The sequence below is a fragment of the Panthera leo genome, chromosome D3 (genome assembly GCF_018350215.1).
Source record: "Panthera leo isolate Ple1 chromosome D3, P.leo_Ple1_pat1.1, whole genome shotgun sequence".
Lineage (NCBI taxonomy): Eukaryota > Metazoa > Chordata > Mammalia > Carnivora > Felidae > Panthera > Panthera leo.
Window position 1 is genome coordinate 73476838 of NC_056690.1, and position 18276 is coordinate 73495113.

The window sequence follows — 18276 nt, forward strand, 5'->3', positions numbered from 1 at the left end:
CTTAAATGTACATCTTAATGAATATACTTTCTTTCTTAAATAATATACACTGTATTCCAAAAGAAAGGGTGTAATTTCACAGTTATTGTGAAAATTACATGAAGAATGTATCTTGTTAAGTGTGATACATATAAACCTATTATTAAAGTTCTTGGCAAACTTTCAAAAAAAAACCCTTGAATGTCAAAAAATATATATTTTTAAAGTAAGTGTTTATAGAATTTAAATGAATTATTTTAGCCTTCAGTTACTCAGATCTCAAGGTTTTATAAAGAAAAATTCCAAATGTTTGATACTTATTTACAAATCATTTCTCATACTAATTTTGAAGTTAATAAACAATGTAATCACCATTTGTTGCTGTCTGCATTGTCTGCTCAGTCTTTAATATTGGTTTATAATGTGTTTTGTACTTTTCAATGAAGGGCTTTGCACCATTTATCTCGCCTGAGAGACCTGGTTGATGATACCAGTGGGAAACAGTCACCGAAAACATGAAGAGGAAAATAAAACATTCCAACCAATAAATAGTCACCACAGAACAAAAATGTATATTTTTCCTATTCCTTAAACTGACAAAGAAATTATAACTCATACATTATTCTGTGATTGGTTCAAATATTATATGTTTTTTTTTAAAAACCAAACTTGAAAATGTGCATAGATTTTGTGACCTATTCTCATTTTATGCCAAAATGCTAGAATGTGAACTTGAAGGACCCACACTGTGTCCTACAGTCTGATTTTGGTTTTCAGGCCAGCATATGTCCTATATTCAAAGGTGGATGATTTCCGTTCTTGAAGCTTACATGGATTTAATCTTCTTGAACATCCTCATCATTTTATCATCTGTTTCTGGATTATTAACAAACTCTTCTTGGTTTCTATCCAAAATCTCTTAAGTAGACTTTTTGATACAATTAACATCTACTTTTAAGTAGCTTAAAGGAATATCAAAGTTGTTATGGTGTATCTTATCCATATAGAGTATGTTACTTTTAATTTTCCTAAGTATTTAAGATATGTTGTATTTGCAAATAACATTAATTTAATAACGGGGTGACGCACTGCTAAAGGAACGTTGTTTTATATTGTGAAATCCAAGAGAAAACCTCATTTAATTGATATTTTGATTTTGATTCTGTGTAAGATAATCTTGGTCTTGATAGCTTACAAAGCATTTCAGGGGTGTATATTTGAGAATTTAATATTTTGATACTGATTATTTCCCAGACTTTAGTTTTGGGGTTAGCTCAAACTAATAAAAGCTATGAGATCAGTGACCAATCGCTTCATGCAATTTGATAAATAAAATGAATATGGAAAATCCAAAAGCAACTCTGTATTATGAAGCTATTTTGTAAGAACTGAACTTTCTTTAAAGCAATCTGTAGTCTAAAGTCTGTCTCTAGCTGGAACTGAACTGAGCTCTGTAATTTTGCATTTTCTACCAAGTAAACTTCTAATAAGCAAGAAAGCATCTTTACCAACAACACTAGGAATTAAGTCATAAAGCATATTTTAAAAGCCTGATGAAATGAAAGAATATCCATGTGTTTATACAAATAGTGCATTTTAACATGTCCAAATTGTAGCATCTTTGTTAGGTAGTTTTACTGTCAGATAGGAATTTCTAAGTACATTGTGTTGAAGAATTTTTTCCCCCAAATTTAAATATAGACCTTTGCTATAGAACTTACACGTCAAAGACTATAGAGGGAACGTTGTCATTTTTTTTTTTTTTTTTTTGACCAAGGAGTCACCACCATGAAGTTGTTTTTTTCCAGTTTGAGAGTCACTTGTCATTAAGTTTGTTTTGTTTAGTCTGTGGAGGTATTTCTGACATCAACATTCTATTTTCTGATTATGATCTGCTTTAAAACAAATAGTTTGCATACACTCAAACAAGGCATTACTTTGATGATGAAAGTACAATGGATGTTAAAAATGTGGATTTTAAGTAGGTGAACATGAAGTCAATTTGGGTTGATCGTGTTCCAGTTTAGCTAAATCTTCTGTTAGACAAATTCCAATGGAGGCAGAAGAGATGAATATATCATCAGGTAATAAACTTCTAATCGCATATATGTTGATCAGACCTAGTATTTAGTATTTGCCTATAAAGCATTTCCAAAGAGATTCTGCTATAATGACTGAATCGCACTGATTTGATTAGTGCTGCCATTTGCAAGAAAATAGCTTCAATGCGAAGTAAAACAAGCCTTCTACATTTTTATAACTAGTATTTTAAGAAACGGTTGATTCTACTCGATTATACTTACGAAAGGAGTATTTTTCCTTTGTGTTAAATATGGAAGCTTAGTCATTTTAACCTAAAATGTAAATTAACTTTACTAAAGTGATTCCAACTTAAAAAAAAAATGTATAGGAGAGTCAACTAAGAAAAATCTAAATGATAAATGTTCATGAAATTCGCTACAGAATTGATTAAATTACATGTTAAACATTTCAGTATTTTTTGAGTTTTCCAGGAGTGAGAGGAAGGCAACAGTATTAAGACTGCTGAATTGGAAATTTAAAGAAGCTAATGTGCACAATTATAGGTTTTAAAAGTTGCAGTGTGAATATAAATTTTTATCAACCCCTTTCTTTTAGGTAATTTAAAAGTGTTAGGTAGAAAAAGAATTTTAATAAGACGTTTCAGATTTTTAGTTGAGTATGAAAAAAATTTAACCTAATTCCAAAATTTTTTTGAGATCAAGGGATAAAAGTGCAATGAGTATATGAAGACTCAAAACTCAACTGTATTTTCTTTAATACCAGTAGGAGCTTTACTTTCACTGTTCTCTGTGTTAGCACATTTCTGTGTCATAGAGATTTCTGACCAAATTGAGGAACACTGTCTTGGGTTTGTTTGGATTATATGTCTTTCTATGTTATTTCTTGTTGAAATTTATAAATGTGGATTTTTTTTTTTTTTTTGGTATCTAAAGTTTAAGCTAACATCTTGTTAACTTATATATAGTTATACCAAAATGTGTTTTGAAGATAAATCATGACAAGATTCTCCCTTGCCCCATGTTTTGAATACGTGGAATCACTCATAGGTTTGAATTTTTGTTTTATCTTTCCTTTTCCAACGTGTACTGTGTGTCTCAAAACCTATTTGGTGGAAGTGCTATGAAGAAGTAAACTTGCCAAAATGATGCAAGTACTGTGAAAAGAGACAAAAGAAGCAAAAGGCCAATAAAATTGATGATTCGTGAACAATTGAAGTTTCTTGAAATGTGAAAGAGTGTGTATCATTCTGTTCCATGTACCAGTTGGATGTTTTATACATGGTTCTATATCGTGTTCGTTTGTAGTGCCGATCATACAATGATTGGTGCAAACCTGGTTCTGAATATGTGAACGAACACATATTCAGGTTATATTGTTAGATTTTTTTCCCATGACATTTGAAATTATTCCTTTTCTGTTTCCCTATTTTCTTTCTTCTTTATATTCATCTGTGGCTAAGATTGTTTTCCTTTTTTGAACAAAAATACCTTTTTGCCCTCCCAGTTTGTTTTAGACCAGACTTCTGTAACCACTTTTCTCACAATGTAGCAACTTTTCTAACGATGTAACAGATGTATCTGTCCATTCTTCATTATCTTAACTAAGAGGAGTCCATTTGTCTAATACCTATTTATTTTTTAAATGTTTATTAATTTTTTGAGAGAGGGAGAGCACAAGCGGGGTAGGGGCAGAAAGAGAGAGGCCAAATCTGAAGCAAACTCCAGGCTCTGAGCTGTCAGCCCAGAGCCTGATGTAGGGCCGCGAATGCCTGAACCAGGAGATCATGACCTGAGTCAAAGGTGGATACTTAATCGGATTGAGCCACCCAGGCACCCCTGCCTAATACCTATTTCAACCTTTAACATTCCTTCCCTCACTTTCAGCCCTTACATTGAAGAGTGGCTGACCGGTCTGCAAGACACTGTTGTAACACCAACACTATAACATTACTAATCTACTTCAGAAATTTGCTGTAAATTGCCTTACTCATTCTCCCAACTTTCTACATATATTCTCACCTTTGTGGATGTTATTTCCCATACTTGAAATACTTAGTTTTCTTTCATTCTGGTTATGTAAAGCTTACTCCAGAATTTCTTTAAAGCTCTAACTGAATGTTGTATTTTCTTTTCCAAATATTCTAACGTTCTTTCAAACTGGGTAGGTTGGCTTTCCTTTTTCCTCTCCCATCATTCATTTAGCTATTATATTTCTTGCTTTTGTTATGAATAATGTCTCTCTACCACATTGTGTCCCTAGGGGAGAGAATGTCTCAAGAGTTAGAGGATTGATTTTTATCTCCTTGATAAGATAGTACCTCTTAACATTACATTGTATAACCAGGAACGTGTAAACTTAAAGTTGTGATTGATAATTTTAAGCGTAGTTCTCCCTATAAGAGTGTAGGCTCAAGAAAGGACAGATCATACTGTTTTATGTGATGTTCTGCAAATCCTTAAAATGAAGTAAATTAAGCCTATTTTTAGATGTTGCTGGTGCTCTTTATCAAATAGGATCAACATTTGTGTACTTTGGATGACGTCTGTAAGCCTTCTAACCTCTTGAGCTCTCAAAGCTAAGATTTTTTAGTTTTTATATATTTTGTATTTCATCATATATACACATTATTTTACAGATCTAGGGCTATGTCTAGGAAAGCTTTCGGCAGCTGGTTTTCATTGTGTTCTTTTGAGCTTGGCTTGATGGGAAACTAGCATTCTGGGTCCAGTCTAGAAACAGAATGACATAGTGATTATAACAAGAGAAATTTAACATGAAAAAGTTTTAAACTGTGACAAAAGAAATAGGAGAATTCTATATGGTACCCCAGAACTGAGGGGGAGTACCCAAGGAAAAGGTACCCCTGGGTACCTATTGGAAGTAAGGGGCTTAAGATTTGGATTCAGATCTCACTGAAGAAGGGGTAGCTGTAGCCTACTGGATGGCAGAGTTTACTGGTTTGGCCAGCCCAGAGTTGGTCTTCAGTCACTAGGCAAATAGGAAGTCACCCTCCAAGGTTCAGGAAGGCTGTAGCTAGTTACTGGGTGTGTAGGCACACAGAGGCAGGAAGGGGTCTCAGTGTTGGCAGGACACCTGAAACATGAAGTGTTTGTGTTGGGAGGGTTGCAGGAAGGTGATTACCAGCCTGGTCCAGATCTGTGAGTGCCAAGAAGACCCATAACATTCTGGGATTGTGACTGGGGGAAGAGATCAGATGTCTTCATACCCACGTGGTTTGCTGATGGTGCAGTTGCCAGAAAGCAGTGGGAGAGCCCCTTCAGGGTGAATTTGGAACTGACAGACTGTAAATTCATAGATTTTGAAAGGTTTTGGTGGGAGAGAACACATATGGAAAATACAAAATGCCTCACCTATCTCTGCCCTCTGTTTTGCAACATCTTATATAGCCTATTCAAACCAAGAACTAGGCATAAAGGTAAGGTAGCAAGAATGTCAGGTCATTTAGAAAACAGGTAAAATGAGAGAACATGGGCCAGTGTTTTAAAAATCTAATGATCGGTGCCTGGGTGGCTCAGTTGGTAAAGTGTCCAACTTTGGCTCAGGTCATGATCTCATGGTTCGTGAGTTCCAGCCCTGCGTGGGGCTGTGTGCTGACAGCTCAGAGCCTGGAGCCTGCTTCGGATTCTGTGTCTTCCTCTTTCTCTGCCCCTCCCCTGCTCACGCTCTGTCTCTAAAAATGAATAAAATGTAAAATACCTAAATAAATAATGAATTTGGTAACTTTATAAAATAGTTCTGAACTAGAGATCTGGGACTATGTAAGTATTCTGGAATTAAATGAATTATCCTCTTAATCGGAATATCAGACAGGAATACAGTATATTGCTTTCATTATTTTTCATCAAGGTAGCCACATAGCTTTAAATGAATGTTTCTGGAAATGAAGTTTCCTGAAATTGGAATGCTTTGTTTTATAGTATATTTTTGCTTTAATTAAACAACTTTTTGCTTTTCTGTGTCTTCCCCGTATTGCTCTCAATTTTTCCCCTCAAGATCATTTCACATGCGTATTCAGTCTTCCAAGTATTGAAACCAACAAGAGTAATGCTCTTTCCATCTGTCAGGCTAAGTATATCTAGTTTCTAAAGTATTTCTTTAGACAAAGTTTTCATTATTGTCTCACTTTGTGGATGTTCCCTAGCTTTCAATATTTTGTTGTTTAAGAGCCTGGCTTTATTTTACAAATGATCCAGAGCCCTACTTAATAGCAAAACTAGAGTATATCCTTTATTATTTTTTTTAAATTGAGTTATAACTAAAAGTTTGATGTGTACAGCACGATGATTCGATATTTATGTATGTTGTGAAGTGTTCACAATAAGTCTAGTTAACATCCTTCCACTTTTTAAAAAATTTTAAATTCTAGTATAGTTAATATGCAGTGTTACATTAGTTTCAGGTGTTCAATATAGTAATTCAATTCCATCACCCAGTGCTCATCATCAGTGCACTCCTTAATCCCCATCACCTATTTCATCCATCCCCACCCACCCACCTTCCCTCTGGTAACCATCAGTTTGTTCTCTGTAGTTAAGAGTCTGTTTCTTGGTTTGTCTCTTTTTTTCACTTTGTTTTTCTTATTGCCACCTGTAGCTAGCTTTTTTTTCTTTGCTGAGGTATATAACTGATAAATAAAATTGTAAGATATTTAGAGTGTGAATTGTGATGATTTGATATACATTATGAAGAGTGCCCCCATCTAGTTACTGCACCCACCATCTCATATATATCTCTATTTTTTTTCTTTTTGGTGAATTATTTTTTTCCAATGTGGCACCAATATGCAACATGCAAAGAGTAGAATGGAACCCTACATTCGATTCTTTATTACTCCATCCGGCTAGCATTTATTTGGCTCCTGGCTCTGTGCTAGATGTGTTTGGAGGTGGATGGAGGAGAGGGGAGTGCAGGGGTGGGAGAGGCGATGAATAAGAAGGCATGACTGTCATGAGGAACTCATGGTAGAAAGATGTAAACGGACATGATTACACTACAACCGGTAAGGGTTGTTTCAGAGGACTGAACAGCTGCTGTAAAGGCACAGGAGGTGGAACACCTAAGTGGTCTGGGGAGATCAGGAATTCTTTCACTCAGGAGGGAAAGCTGATCTGGAAAAATGAAGTTTGCCATCAGAGAAATTGGGTGGAAGGCATTTCAGACATGGGTGTAATGTGCAAAGACTTGAGCGCTAAAATGGTCTGATACAGGATTCATCGACTCAGAAGGGAATGTTGTATGTTTTAGTGGGAGACACTTGTGCTTTAGTATCAGGCTTCTGATTCTGCCATTTATTAGCTCTTTGTTGTGAACAAGGTACTTGACCTTGCCCTTGTCTTTTGTTTTCCTTCCCATTTGTAACAGCTACTTTATAGCTTTGAGCATTAAATGGTGTAAGTTATGCCTGGCATATATGACATGGTGAATACTAGCTACTTATGTGGTAACGCATCCCGTTGAGGGAGGCACTAGGAGTAAGACGCAAGGCTGCTTCTGTCCTCATGCCTCCCGTTCTAGTCTCCATACTATTGCAAGACTTGTCCTTTAAAAACATGTCTGAGATGTACCTCTTCCCAGAACTCCCAGTGGCTTCCCATCTCAAAAGTAAATGTGAAGTTTCGACTATAGCCTAAGAAGTCCTGTGTGGTGTGCCAACACCTCTTCCCTCAGTCCCCCAAACCGGAACATTTGCTACCACTGGATTTGCTCTCTGATTCAGTCACAATGGTCTTGTTCTCAGGTAACTACAAATATGCTTCTGTCTCCAGCTGTTGCACTGTATCCTACATCTGTGTGGTCTTTCCTCAAATACCCCATGATTCTCTCCCTCAGGTGTCTGCTGAAATATTTTATCACAGAGGCCTACCCTAACCCCCGCCACTCCCTATGCCGTTATTTATTTATTTATTTATTTAGCCTCTTTACTCCTTTTTTTTTCTTAAAGTTGAGGGCAGAGACTTTGTTTTAATTCACTGTTTTCTTCCCAACAACCAGAATTGTGCCTAGGATTAAAGTGATACATAAATATTGTTCTGTGAATGAATGAGGTGAATGAATGAGGGGTCCCATCTAAGACCCTTGGAATACTCAGCTAAGAATTTTTTCCAGATACTAAAACCAAATATTTTCCTTCTTTCCAGTAGTTAGTCCATATGACCTGATACCATCTTAGCGATTTTTTTAATTTTTTATTTATTTATTTTAAATTTTTTTTCCAATATATGAAGTTTATTGTCAACTTGGTTTCCATACAACACCCAGTGCTCATCCCAAAAGGTGCCCTCCTCAATACCCATCACCCACCCTCCCCTCTCTCCCGCCCCCCATCAACCCTCAGTTTGTTCTCAGTTTTTAAGAGTCTCTTATGCTTTGGCTCTCCCACTCTAACCTCTTTTTTTTTTTTTTTCCTTCCCCTCCGCCATGGGTTTCTGTTACGTTTCTCAGGATCCACATAAGAGTGAAACCATATGGTATCTGTCTTTCTCTGTATGGCTTATTTCACTTAGCATAACACTCTCCAGTTTTTCGTTGTTTTTTTTAAACATTTTTTAAAAAGTTTATCTTAGAGCGCAAGCTCTAAGGGGAGGGGCAGAGAGAGGGAGAGAGAGCTCAAACTAACAAACCATGAAATCATGGCCTAAGGCAAAACCAAGAGTCCACCCCTTAATGGACTGAGCCACCCAGGAGCCCCTAACTTGTTCAGAGGTATACAACTACTTTTACTGAGGCTCCTATGATATTTTAGTGTAAAATAAGTTCTCAGAATATAGGTTTTATTTTTTTTATAATAATGCTTAGAGGGCTATTGATTTATTTGTATTAGGTTGCAATAGTAGATGCTGTTTGATTTACTGAATAATTGGGTTTTTGGATGAGACTGTAAGACAACAACAGAAATGAGCACAAAGAAGTCTCTTGGAAGGGGATTCAGAAGCTCTGATGACCATTATTGTGCGTAACTTGGCTCATCCAGGGTTAAAAGGAACATGATCATGCCCCTGACAAACTAATAATTTAGCACCCCTTCAAATAATTTAAATTTTGAAAAATTTGGGAGAGACTTAGGGGAAATATGAACAATTTTATTCATAGACAGAGTTACTGGGGGTATAGCTCAGTGGTAGAGCATTTGCATAAACAGAGTTACTTATTTCATCGTTGCAAATTAAAGCATAATTGATATGCTATTAAAAAGGAGCGAAGAGTAGCAACTGTTTCCCAAATTTCTGCTGTAGTTCTTGGTTGTATGTGTGTGAGCATGTAGTTTTGAGTCAGATTTCTTAGGACAGTTTAAAATTTAAAGGTCATAAACCCTCCCTCCCCTACTTTGTTAGCTGTGGTGCCTTGGGCAAGTTGCAGCTTTAAATGAGGTAAAACTTGTAAAATGCTTACTTATTAGCACAGTGCCTCACACATAGTAGGTGCCCAGTGTTAGCAGCTATTGGTAAATACAATTTTTTCAGAATTTCAGCTGATCATAATGGTTGTCATGTAGCTGCCTGTGTGTGGATATTTTGTAGAAATAGTTATGGGTCCGTGTTAGTAAGGACTGCTTAAAAATTTTCTCCCACTAGAGGGCACTGTCTTCTTTGGCAATAACAAGATTAAGAAACTGGCCTACTGCCCCTAATCTGGTTTTGAGCTCCAACCCATGGCTCAAAGTTCTCCATTTATAACTCTTAAAGATTGTGCTAGAATATGTTAAGAAATGATCTTTCTTTCTTATCTTCCCTTTCCTTCCCACTTAAAGATACGTGTTTTATTTATTTATTTATTTATTTATTTATTTATTTATTTATTTATTTTTGAGGCAGGAGAAACATCTTTCTCCATTCTGTAGACTGGATATATTCTTTAGACTTAAGACATTATGATTCTGGGGAGCCTGGGTGGCTCAGTCGGTTGGGTGGCCTCTTATCCTTGATTTCAGATCGGGTCATGATCTCATAGTTTGTGAGTCTGAGACCCACATCAGTGCAAAGCTTGCTTGGAATTCATTCTCTCTCTCTTTCTTCCTCTCTCTCATGCATGCATGTATATGCTCTCTAAAAATAAATGAACTTAAAAAAAGATATTATGATTCAGACCCTGACTCCTCTCTGCAGCATACTTCAGTCCCAGGATTCTTGTTAGACCGCTAATAGACTTGCATTGTACGAGGTCTCTCCCTTGTCACCCTCCTCCAAATTGCATAATGGAGGAGTATTTGGGCCTTGGCACATGCTTATGTCATTGTAAAGGGTTGGCTCTTGAAAGAAAAAATTGGCTTTGGGTCTTGAAGACACAGGCTTGACATCATGAACTGGGAGTAGAGGTTCAAGGGAAGTACTCCGGTTACTTATCATCCTTGAAGCCTCTTCCTTATACATATGGTTAAAGCAAACTTAGCTAGTAGACTAAACCAGTGGCCATAGCTTCCCCAACATCTCTTCATTTCAAGTCAGGGAGAAAAGAGAAGAGGTGAGGTGGTGAAGGAGAAAAAAAGGTGGAAAAGGGGCAACAAAAGGTGAAGTACAAAGTTTGAAAACCTCACTATTTTGAACTAACACCCTGCTTAGGTTAATCTTTTCATGGATTAGTAGAAGTTTCTGATTCCTACCTGGTAACTATGCCTACAGAGTAACTTTGCGAAGGATGATATAACATCCATATCCTAGTCTGTATGTGACTTATCGTTTTCTCCCTTGGTTCAATCTGTACGCAGTGGTATGTCAATGTGAGGGGCCCAGGGACTATGTCAGGCCTCCACTTAATGATGGCCACAAAAGGGAGTCCCCAAACATGAAAAGGTGAGCAAGGTATAGAGATAAGGGACTAGGAGGAGAGTGGACAATCTGCCAGGATGACTGGGTTGCTAAGAATTCTCTAAGGCCCAGTGGGAATAGCCGGGGTGGGGCTGGTGAGGAGGGCTCCCGTTTGAGTTATCTTTGTATGGACCTGAGTTGTAAAATCCTCTTAGGAGCTGGAGCACCCGTAGCTCAGTTTTAGGTTCTAGAAATATCTAGATCTCATAGCATATTTTTTCATAGCATTCTCTCTGACCCATAGTCTCAGATTCAAATGAAAAAGACCAAATTTAGCATTAACTGCATAGCAGGGGTTTCTCTGACCTCACTTGTCAAGAATCCCCCAAACCAGGGCTTTGGTTCAATAATTTGAACAATATCTCATCCAAGGACTACACATTCTGACGTCAAATGAAAAGGGCAAAGTAGGAATACTTTTAATATTGACAGAGTTAAAATAATGGCTAAAATCAGAGACAACTAAGGAGTTTCCTGAAAGCTGACCAGTTGTTCAACACTGGTTCTGTAGGAACTAGCTTATACACAATCTAGTAGAAATAATCATCCTTCTAATGAAGCAGGATCTACCCTTCCTGGAGGAGTAACTAATAAATGGTGATTAACTGATTCTTAACACATACCTTTCTAATGATGGGGAGAATTTATATCTGTGTTCTAGACTGTGACTCACAGGTCAAATGTAGTGTGCTGCTGGCTTTGGTACAGTCCACAGCTAAGAATTTTTTTTTTTTTTTTTTTTTTTACATTTTTAAATGATTGAATAGAATTTAAAAGATGAATATTTTATGACACATAGAAATAAAAAAATACAATATACATCAACATTACTAGCCTAAGTACTCATCACAATATTTCCAATTCATAGAAAAGCAACAAATTAGAAAAAAATTGTAATAATCACAACAGAATTTCTTCACAAAAATAAAAAAATGAAAATGAGGCTGAAGCCGCGGTGTTTTCAGTGCCTTACTTGTTAGCCAAGTAAGCTAAACTGTTTGTTGATAGTGAGTTAAATTGTCATTCATTACAGCAACTGAAGCAATGTGTTCACAGAAAACAAACTTGTTTAAGACTATTAGCTTTTTGGGAAGAATAGCTGATCAAAGTGCTGATGGCATTGGGAGCAGTATCAATAGTCAATTAAAAATCAGGGCAAACAATTTCAATGGCTTTTCTTGGTTCTTGATGAGTCTAAAAGGTGTTATGATACCAAGTTGCTTTTATTCCAGAAGTTAATGCTGAGCTTGAAGTGACAAAAGAATTAGCCTCTATGAATGGTCTGTTTTTAATTTTTTTAAATGTTTTATTATTTATTTATTTTTGAGAGAGAAACAGAGCTCGAGCGAGGGAGAAGCAGAGAGAGAGGGAGACACAGAATCCAAAAGCTCCAGGTTCTGAGCTGTCAGCGTAGAGCCCAACGCAGGGTTTGAACCCATGAACTGCAAGATCATGACCCAAGCCGAAGTCGGACACTTAACCGACTGAGCCATTCAGGTGCTCCTGAAATTTTTCTTAATAAGAACAAGCCTCAAACATAATGGAACACTGAGTGGCTTTGGAAGTTAGGTATTGAGGCAGACCTCATAATGTGTCTTAATGAATTCAGGCTAAAATTGCAAGGTGGAACATCAGGTATATGCCAGTCTTAGACCTTGGTAAAGTTGTTTTGATGACAACTAATGTTTGAATCTTAAGTCATGTCAAACGCTTCTCGTGCTTTCAAATGTTAAAACAAGAAGCAAGATCTCCACTCCTACACACGTTTGCAGGGGATGTATTTTTGAAGTTCAAGCTAGTTTCAGCAACAAGTTTTGGACCTCCCTGTGACTACAAAGGGGATTTCCATATTTAAAAAAAAATCCAGTTAGGTGTACAATTGAAGAGATTTCACCTTACTTTCACTTGAAGGTGATTAATGTGAGGACACACTAAAAAAGGAAAATATCAAGTGAAGAAACTCATAAAATTCTGTAAATGCTTCCCAAATGATAAATATGCTCAACTAAAATAATTTGCTTCTAGATTGGTATCAGTGTGTGTCACTAACTGTGTGAAAAGATGTTTTAAAAAATGAAGTATGTAAAATCTCATATGGGTCAGCATTAATAGATGAACATTTGCAATTGGTTTTGATGATAAGGAGCATTAACTTTGAATCCCAATGAAGCAAAATGTTATTTCCCTCCAAAGAATTCAATTTTCTTCATTAATAGACTTGGTTATAAAAATTATACATATTATTATATTTTAATTTTATCAAAACATTGTTTGAAGTTTATTTTCTTTCTTGGTATGTAAGTACTTATGTAATATCTTTGATTTTACCTCTGCTTCTTGGACCATAAAGACTAAAATATTTACTATCTGGTCCATTATAGGAATTTTTTGTTGACCCCTGCACTAGAGTTATGTTTCTGCAATATTGGATTGAGGAGTAACTCTCTAAGTATATATTGAATCCCTACAGCCTTCAGTGGTAGCCTAAGGCCACAGTGCCTAGCCACTGTCCTGTTATATTTATTGCTGTGGTGTGTTGGCATTTTAAAAAATGTATTCATTCCTTCAAGGATTTTATCATAGTTGGTAGGACCATCTAGAAGTTTTTGTTTGTTTGTTTTTTTCTCCTGTGAGATGAGCATTGGTTCTGTAATTATACCTTCTCTTTAGAAATTTATCTAATTTAGCCCTTTGGAATCCACAGGTGAGCCCTTCTTTTACTTGGTAATTGTGTGTAAGCACATGTACTGATTAACTGTTGAGCCCCTCTTTCTTCTAGTTCTATATGTGACCATTGATGCTCTCAATCCTTCTTCGTTTGGGTATAGTATCTGCTTGCTCTAGGATTACTCAGTTCACTCACTGTTCCCTTCCCTGTGTTTACTGTGGTGTCTACAGAGAAGTAAGTATATATCTATAATTAATCAATTAATTAAAAAGTTTATTTATTTTGAGAGAGAGAGGCAGAGAGAGAGGGAAAGAGAGAACCCCAAGCAGTTTGCACTGACAGTGCGGAGCCTGACGCAGGGCTCATTCTCACGAACTGGTGAGATCATGACCTGAACCAAAATCAAGGGTTGGACACTGAACCCACTGAGCCACCCAGGCACCCCAGTATATATGTATAATTTATAAACATATTATTAGTAGAATAAACAGATCCCTATGTATTACTACTCTTCTACTTATAAAAATATAGAATACATTCTATTTATCCTTTTATATTACTTTTTATCCTTTGAGTATCATTGTAAACTTAGAGTATCATTAAACATTTCACAGGTTCCATATATTTCAATTAACCACAACAGAACTTATTTGAAGCTGAAATTATCACAGTCTGGCTCGTGAAGGCTCTTGAAATCTTCCTTTGTGTTGACATTCTCGAAAACATGATTGCTTTCTGGAAACAGAAGGATGTTCCAGACCCTTCTTATTTTTTCCTGCCATATGATCTAGTCATAACCTCTTTTCAAGGAATCAGGAGTTCTTGTTCCTCATGGCAGAGAAGTGTATTAGGGACCAAAATCTGGACACTAGGGAAGAACACGAGAGTGGATGGAGGGCAAAAGTACAGATACTACAGATGTCATTGGACTGTTAGTAGCGATGGAGCTGGAAATTCATACATGAGTTCACACTCATGTTTCTTATTTAGCTCATCACATTGCTGTACCATACCTGTTTTCTCATGCTTTGTTTTTTTAATACTGTTCTGTATATGATTTAATTGACTGCTTAGATTTCCCCCGATTTAACATTCTAGAAGGGTAAGATAGGGGGAGACTGATGAAGGCTGGGTGCATTGGTCACTAGTAGGTAATGGTTTCGGGGAAGAGATATGATTGTATGGAATGTAAAGATCATGTAAGAATAAATTCATTCATTTAAGCCTACTAAATGCCCCAAGTATTATGCTAAGCTTTGATGACAGTGTCTCTGCTCTGTGTAGTCTATAATCTGGCAGTGGAGGCATTCAAGTAACAAATAATTTTACCATGAACTGAGATGAGAACTTCATATGAAGCATAGAGGGTGTTCTGAGAATGTATTATAGGAGCACTTACCTAGTTCTGGGGTGTTAGAGTAGATAGAAGGGACAAGGAAGTGGCACTTGGCAGGTGAATGGGGAAGAACAGTGAACCATGTTCAGAAGGAGCTTGCTGTTCAGAGACATTCAGGGCTCACACAGGAGATGAAATTGTAGCTATTGAAGGCTTGTTGTTTTTTAAGAAATAATTTAAACTTTTTTTTTCCTTTGTGAATTAAAAGAAAAAAAAGGGGGGCCATAGGATCAAAGTTTATGGACTACATAAGTTCAGACTGTTAAAAAAGAAAACCACAGGTCCAAAATGGTATCCCTTAGGTTAAGGCCCCAAGTCAGTAAATCAAGACTTAATATCTAACCTGACTGTAGTTTCAACCCCTCAGGAATGTAACCTTTAAGCAATCAACATGGAATTTCCTGGCCAAGACTAGGAAATATACTTATGGACACCTTTGGTTCCCCTTAGGAACCTTGCCTAAAGGATGGAGTCCTTGTGAATAAATTTCTTCTTTTTTAAAAGATTTCTTTTAATATTTATTTATTTTTGAAAAAGAGAGAGAGACAGAGGGTGAGCAGGGTAGAGGCAGAGAGACGGAGGCACAGAATCCAAAGCAGGCTACGCTCCAGGCTGTGAGCTGTCATCACAGAGCCCAACGTGGGGCTCGAACTCATGAGCCATGAGATCATGACCTGAGCTGAAGTCGGACCCTTAACCAACTGAGCCCCCAAGTGCCCCAATTCCTTCATTTTTTAAATGCCCTTTCTGCCTGTAAAAAACCTTTCTTTTGTTTTTCTCAGTGGAGCTCCCCTCTATTTGTCAGATGGGATGTTGCCTATTTAGGAGTCATTTAATAAAGCCAATTAGATCTTCAAATTTACTCTGTTGAATTTTTTTTCCCCTTACCAACACCCACATACCCTAAGAGTAAGAAAGACACAATTTCTATTCTTTTCCTATGGGCACATAGCTTGGCACCAATAAAGCTGAGCCTCCCTTTTCTAGGAAATTTTGATCACCTTCTTAAAATTGCTCCCTCCCAAGCCACACACTTCTGCCTTTCCCTGCTTATTTTTTCCCCATAACACTTACCATTTTCTAATGTAGAATGTGAATTACCACTTTTTATTCATCTATTTGTTTGTTCTGATCCTCTTCTAGAATGTAACCCACATGTGGGCCGGGCATTTTGTCATTTTCATTTACTGGTATATCCCAGGCAACTAGAATGACACCTGGCACATATGGGGCATTTAGTTAATATTTGTTAATTGAATGGATTTGAGCTGTGTTGGGAGAAAAAACATTTCCTCTGCCTTTCAAGTTTATTCTGGCTGGTCTAAGAATTAAATTAACATGAGACAGAAATTAAAAAGAGAAAAATCGAGCAAAAGTTTGTAATAACACGTATACCTCCAGCATATATGGGAGAGACTCAGGAAAAGTAAGTAACTCCCATAATGGCCAAAACCATCATCTTAAATACCATTGTCAGCTAAAAATAAAAGAAGATGCTGGGATAGGGAGTCATTTATGGGAAGTTACCAGGACAAACCCAGTAAATAAGAGTAAGATTTTTATGCAGATTTAAGCCCAAGCCTTCTTGATAGGAGTTTCTTGAGATTGAGTCATCTCCTCTCTTTCTGACATAAGGTGGGAGAAACACCCTAACTAATGATATTTCCCTTAGGGGAACTTCTACTTTGTTTTCAGAGTTTCTCTCATTTCTGCTGTTTCTTAAAAATAACCAGCTTAAAATAATCAATAAGCCAAAGAGTATATCTTGGGGTGGCAAAATTTGCTCCCCTTCAGCTGTAATGGTTTCTGGAGTTGGACTCAGCTAGTTATTTGTTCATATAATCACTCAGTGGCCTTCCTGGAGTTATCTTTCTCTGTTAATATGTTTTTAAATTGGCACTATAAATTATATATGAAGCAACTTAATTTGGGGAAAAATAACTGCAATGTTGAATATCCTGAATCATTATGTCCAAGAAATCTTGAAAAAATGGGAGTGTTGGGAAGCTAGCAGTCTAATGCTTTTTCTCAAAATAATTATATCCTCAATTCAAGTGTGTAGAGCTAGACTGTCTTAAGTCCATTTAGTCTAGCCTTAATTTTATACATATGAGGAAACTGACTTAACAAGGTTAAGGAAATAGTCCAAGATCAGATTGTCATGTAGAATTGAATGAATAGAATATTTTCATTTTCATTTCCTCCCTTCCTCCCTTCCTCCCTCTTTAGAGAGAGTGAGCACAAGTGGTAGCTGAAGTGATAGGAGAGAGAATATTAAGCGGGCTCCAGGCCCAGCCCAGACCTGGAGCTCAGTTGAGTGGAGCTCAATCCCATAATCCTGAGATCATGACCTGAGCCAAAGTCAAGAGTCAGACTGGCTTAACTGACTGAGCCACCCATGGGTCCTGAATATTTTCATTTTCTTAATTTCACAAGTTCAGAAATCATTCCCAATGGTCTCTGACAATTATTTTAGAAGCTCATACCCACGTAATTCCTGTAATATTAGAGTTCTTCTTGAGAACCTGTTGGAATGGATAATGGTGGAGTATGGGAGCAGGGGGAGTATGTATTGAGCCTTTTTCCATTAAGATCTGGAATTTAAATGGATGGCATTGATTTTGAGGATATAAAATATTTAAAATAATTGCTTAAGTTTTCTCTGTGGGGCCAGTAAGGTGATTTCCTCATCTCGTTGACAGGGTACCATAAAACTTTATGTTTTTCCTGTTTGATTTTCCTTGTGCATTTGTTAGCTGGAATGAATCATTATATTGTAGAGTCTTTGAGGCAAGGGCCTATGTCATCTATGACTTTTGTGATCTCTGCAGTGTCAGGTTTATAGTACATCCTCATGTATCTGTGGTAGCCAGTGGTCATCTGAAAGTTGAACACCAGATAAGAAACATTTACATAATGAAGGCATTGATCATTCTTGTTACTGGTAGAGATTTCAAAGGAAGTAATCAGAAAGAATTCCTCAACATTGTCTTATCAATCTATGCCACATGAACAATTATAAAAGGCAGATAACCTGGAGATGGAGGAAGTTGGGGAAACGTTCTTATTGGAACCTAGAACTTCCCTGCTAGTCATGTCAGCTCTAGTTGGCCCAGTTTAAGTAAAATAGTATTCTTTTATGATTGGATGTGTTCCAGGAAAATAAATTCAAGTCACTTAATGAAGAGTTATATCTTAATATATATTCAGTTTATCTTTTTGATAGATATTGCAATCAGCAGCTCTTAACACTTGCCAAATATATTATTCGTAAGCTCCTAGCCCTTGGAATGGAGATAAACATTTAAAAAATAAAGCTGGCAGCAAACCTTAGTGAGAATAATGGCTGGAGATGGTATAAATATGTT

At 36.7% G+C, this 18276-nt stretch overlaps 1 protein-coding gene across 9 annotated transcripts in view; it reads left to right on the forward strand.

Annotated features, from left to right (window-relative positions):
• CD3H18orf54 (chromosome D3 C18orf54 homolog) overlaps positions 1-18276 on the forward strand; it is a 66700-nt gene that overhangs the window by 24971 nt on the left and 23453 nt on the right. The window contains exon 9 of one of the 9 annotated variants that reach the window (XM_042910281.1): positions 426-3246. The exons of the other annotated variants lie outside the window; for them this stretch is intronic. Within the exon in view, the coding sequence (XP_042766215.1) occupies positions 426-498 (73 nt within the window). The 3' untranslated portion in view covers positions 499-3246. Of the gene's footprint in view, positions 1-425; positions 3247-18276 lie in introns of those variants that run through there. 9 annotated transcript variants of the gene reach the window in all.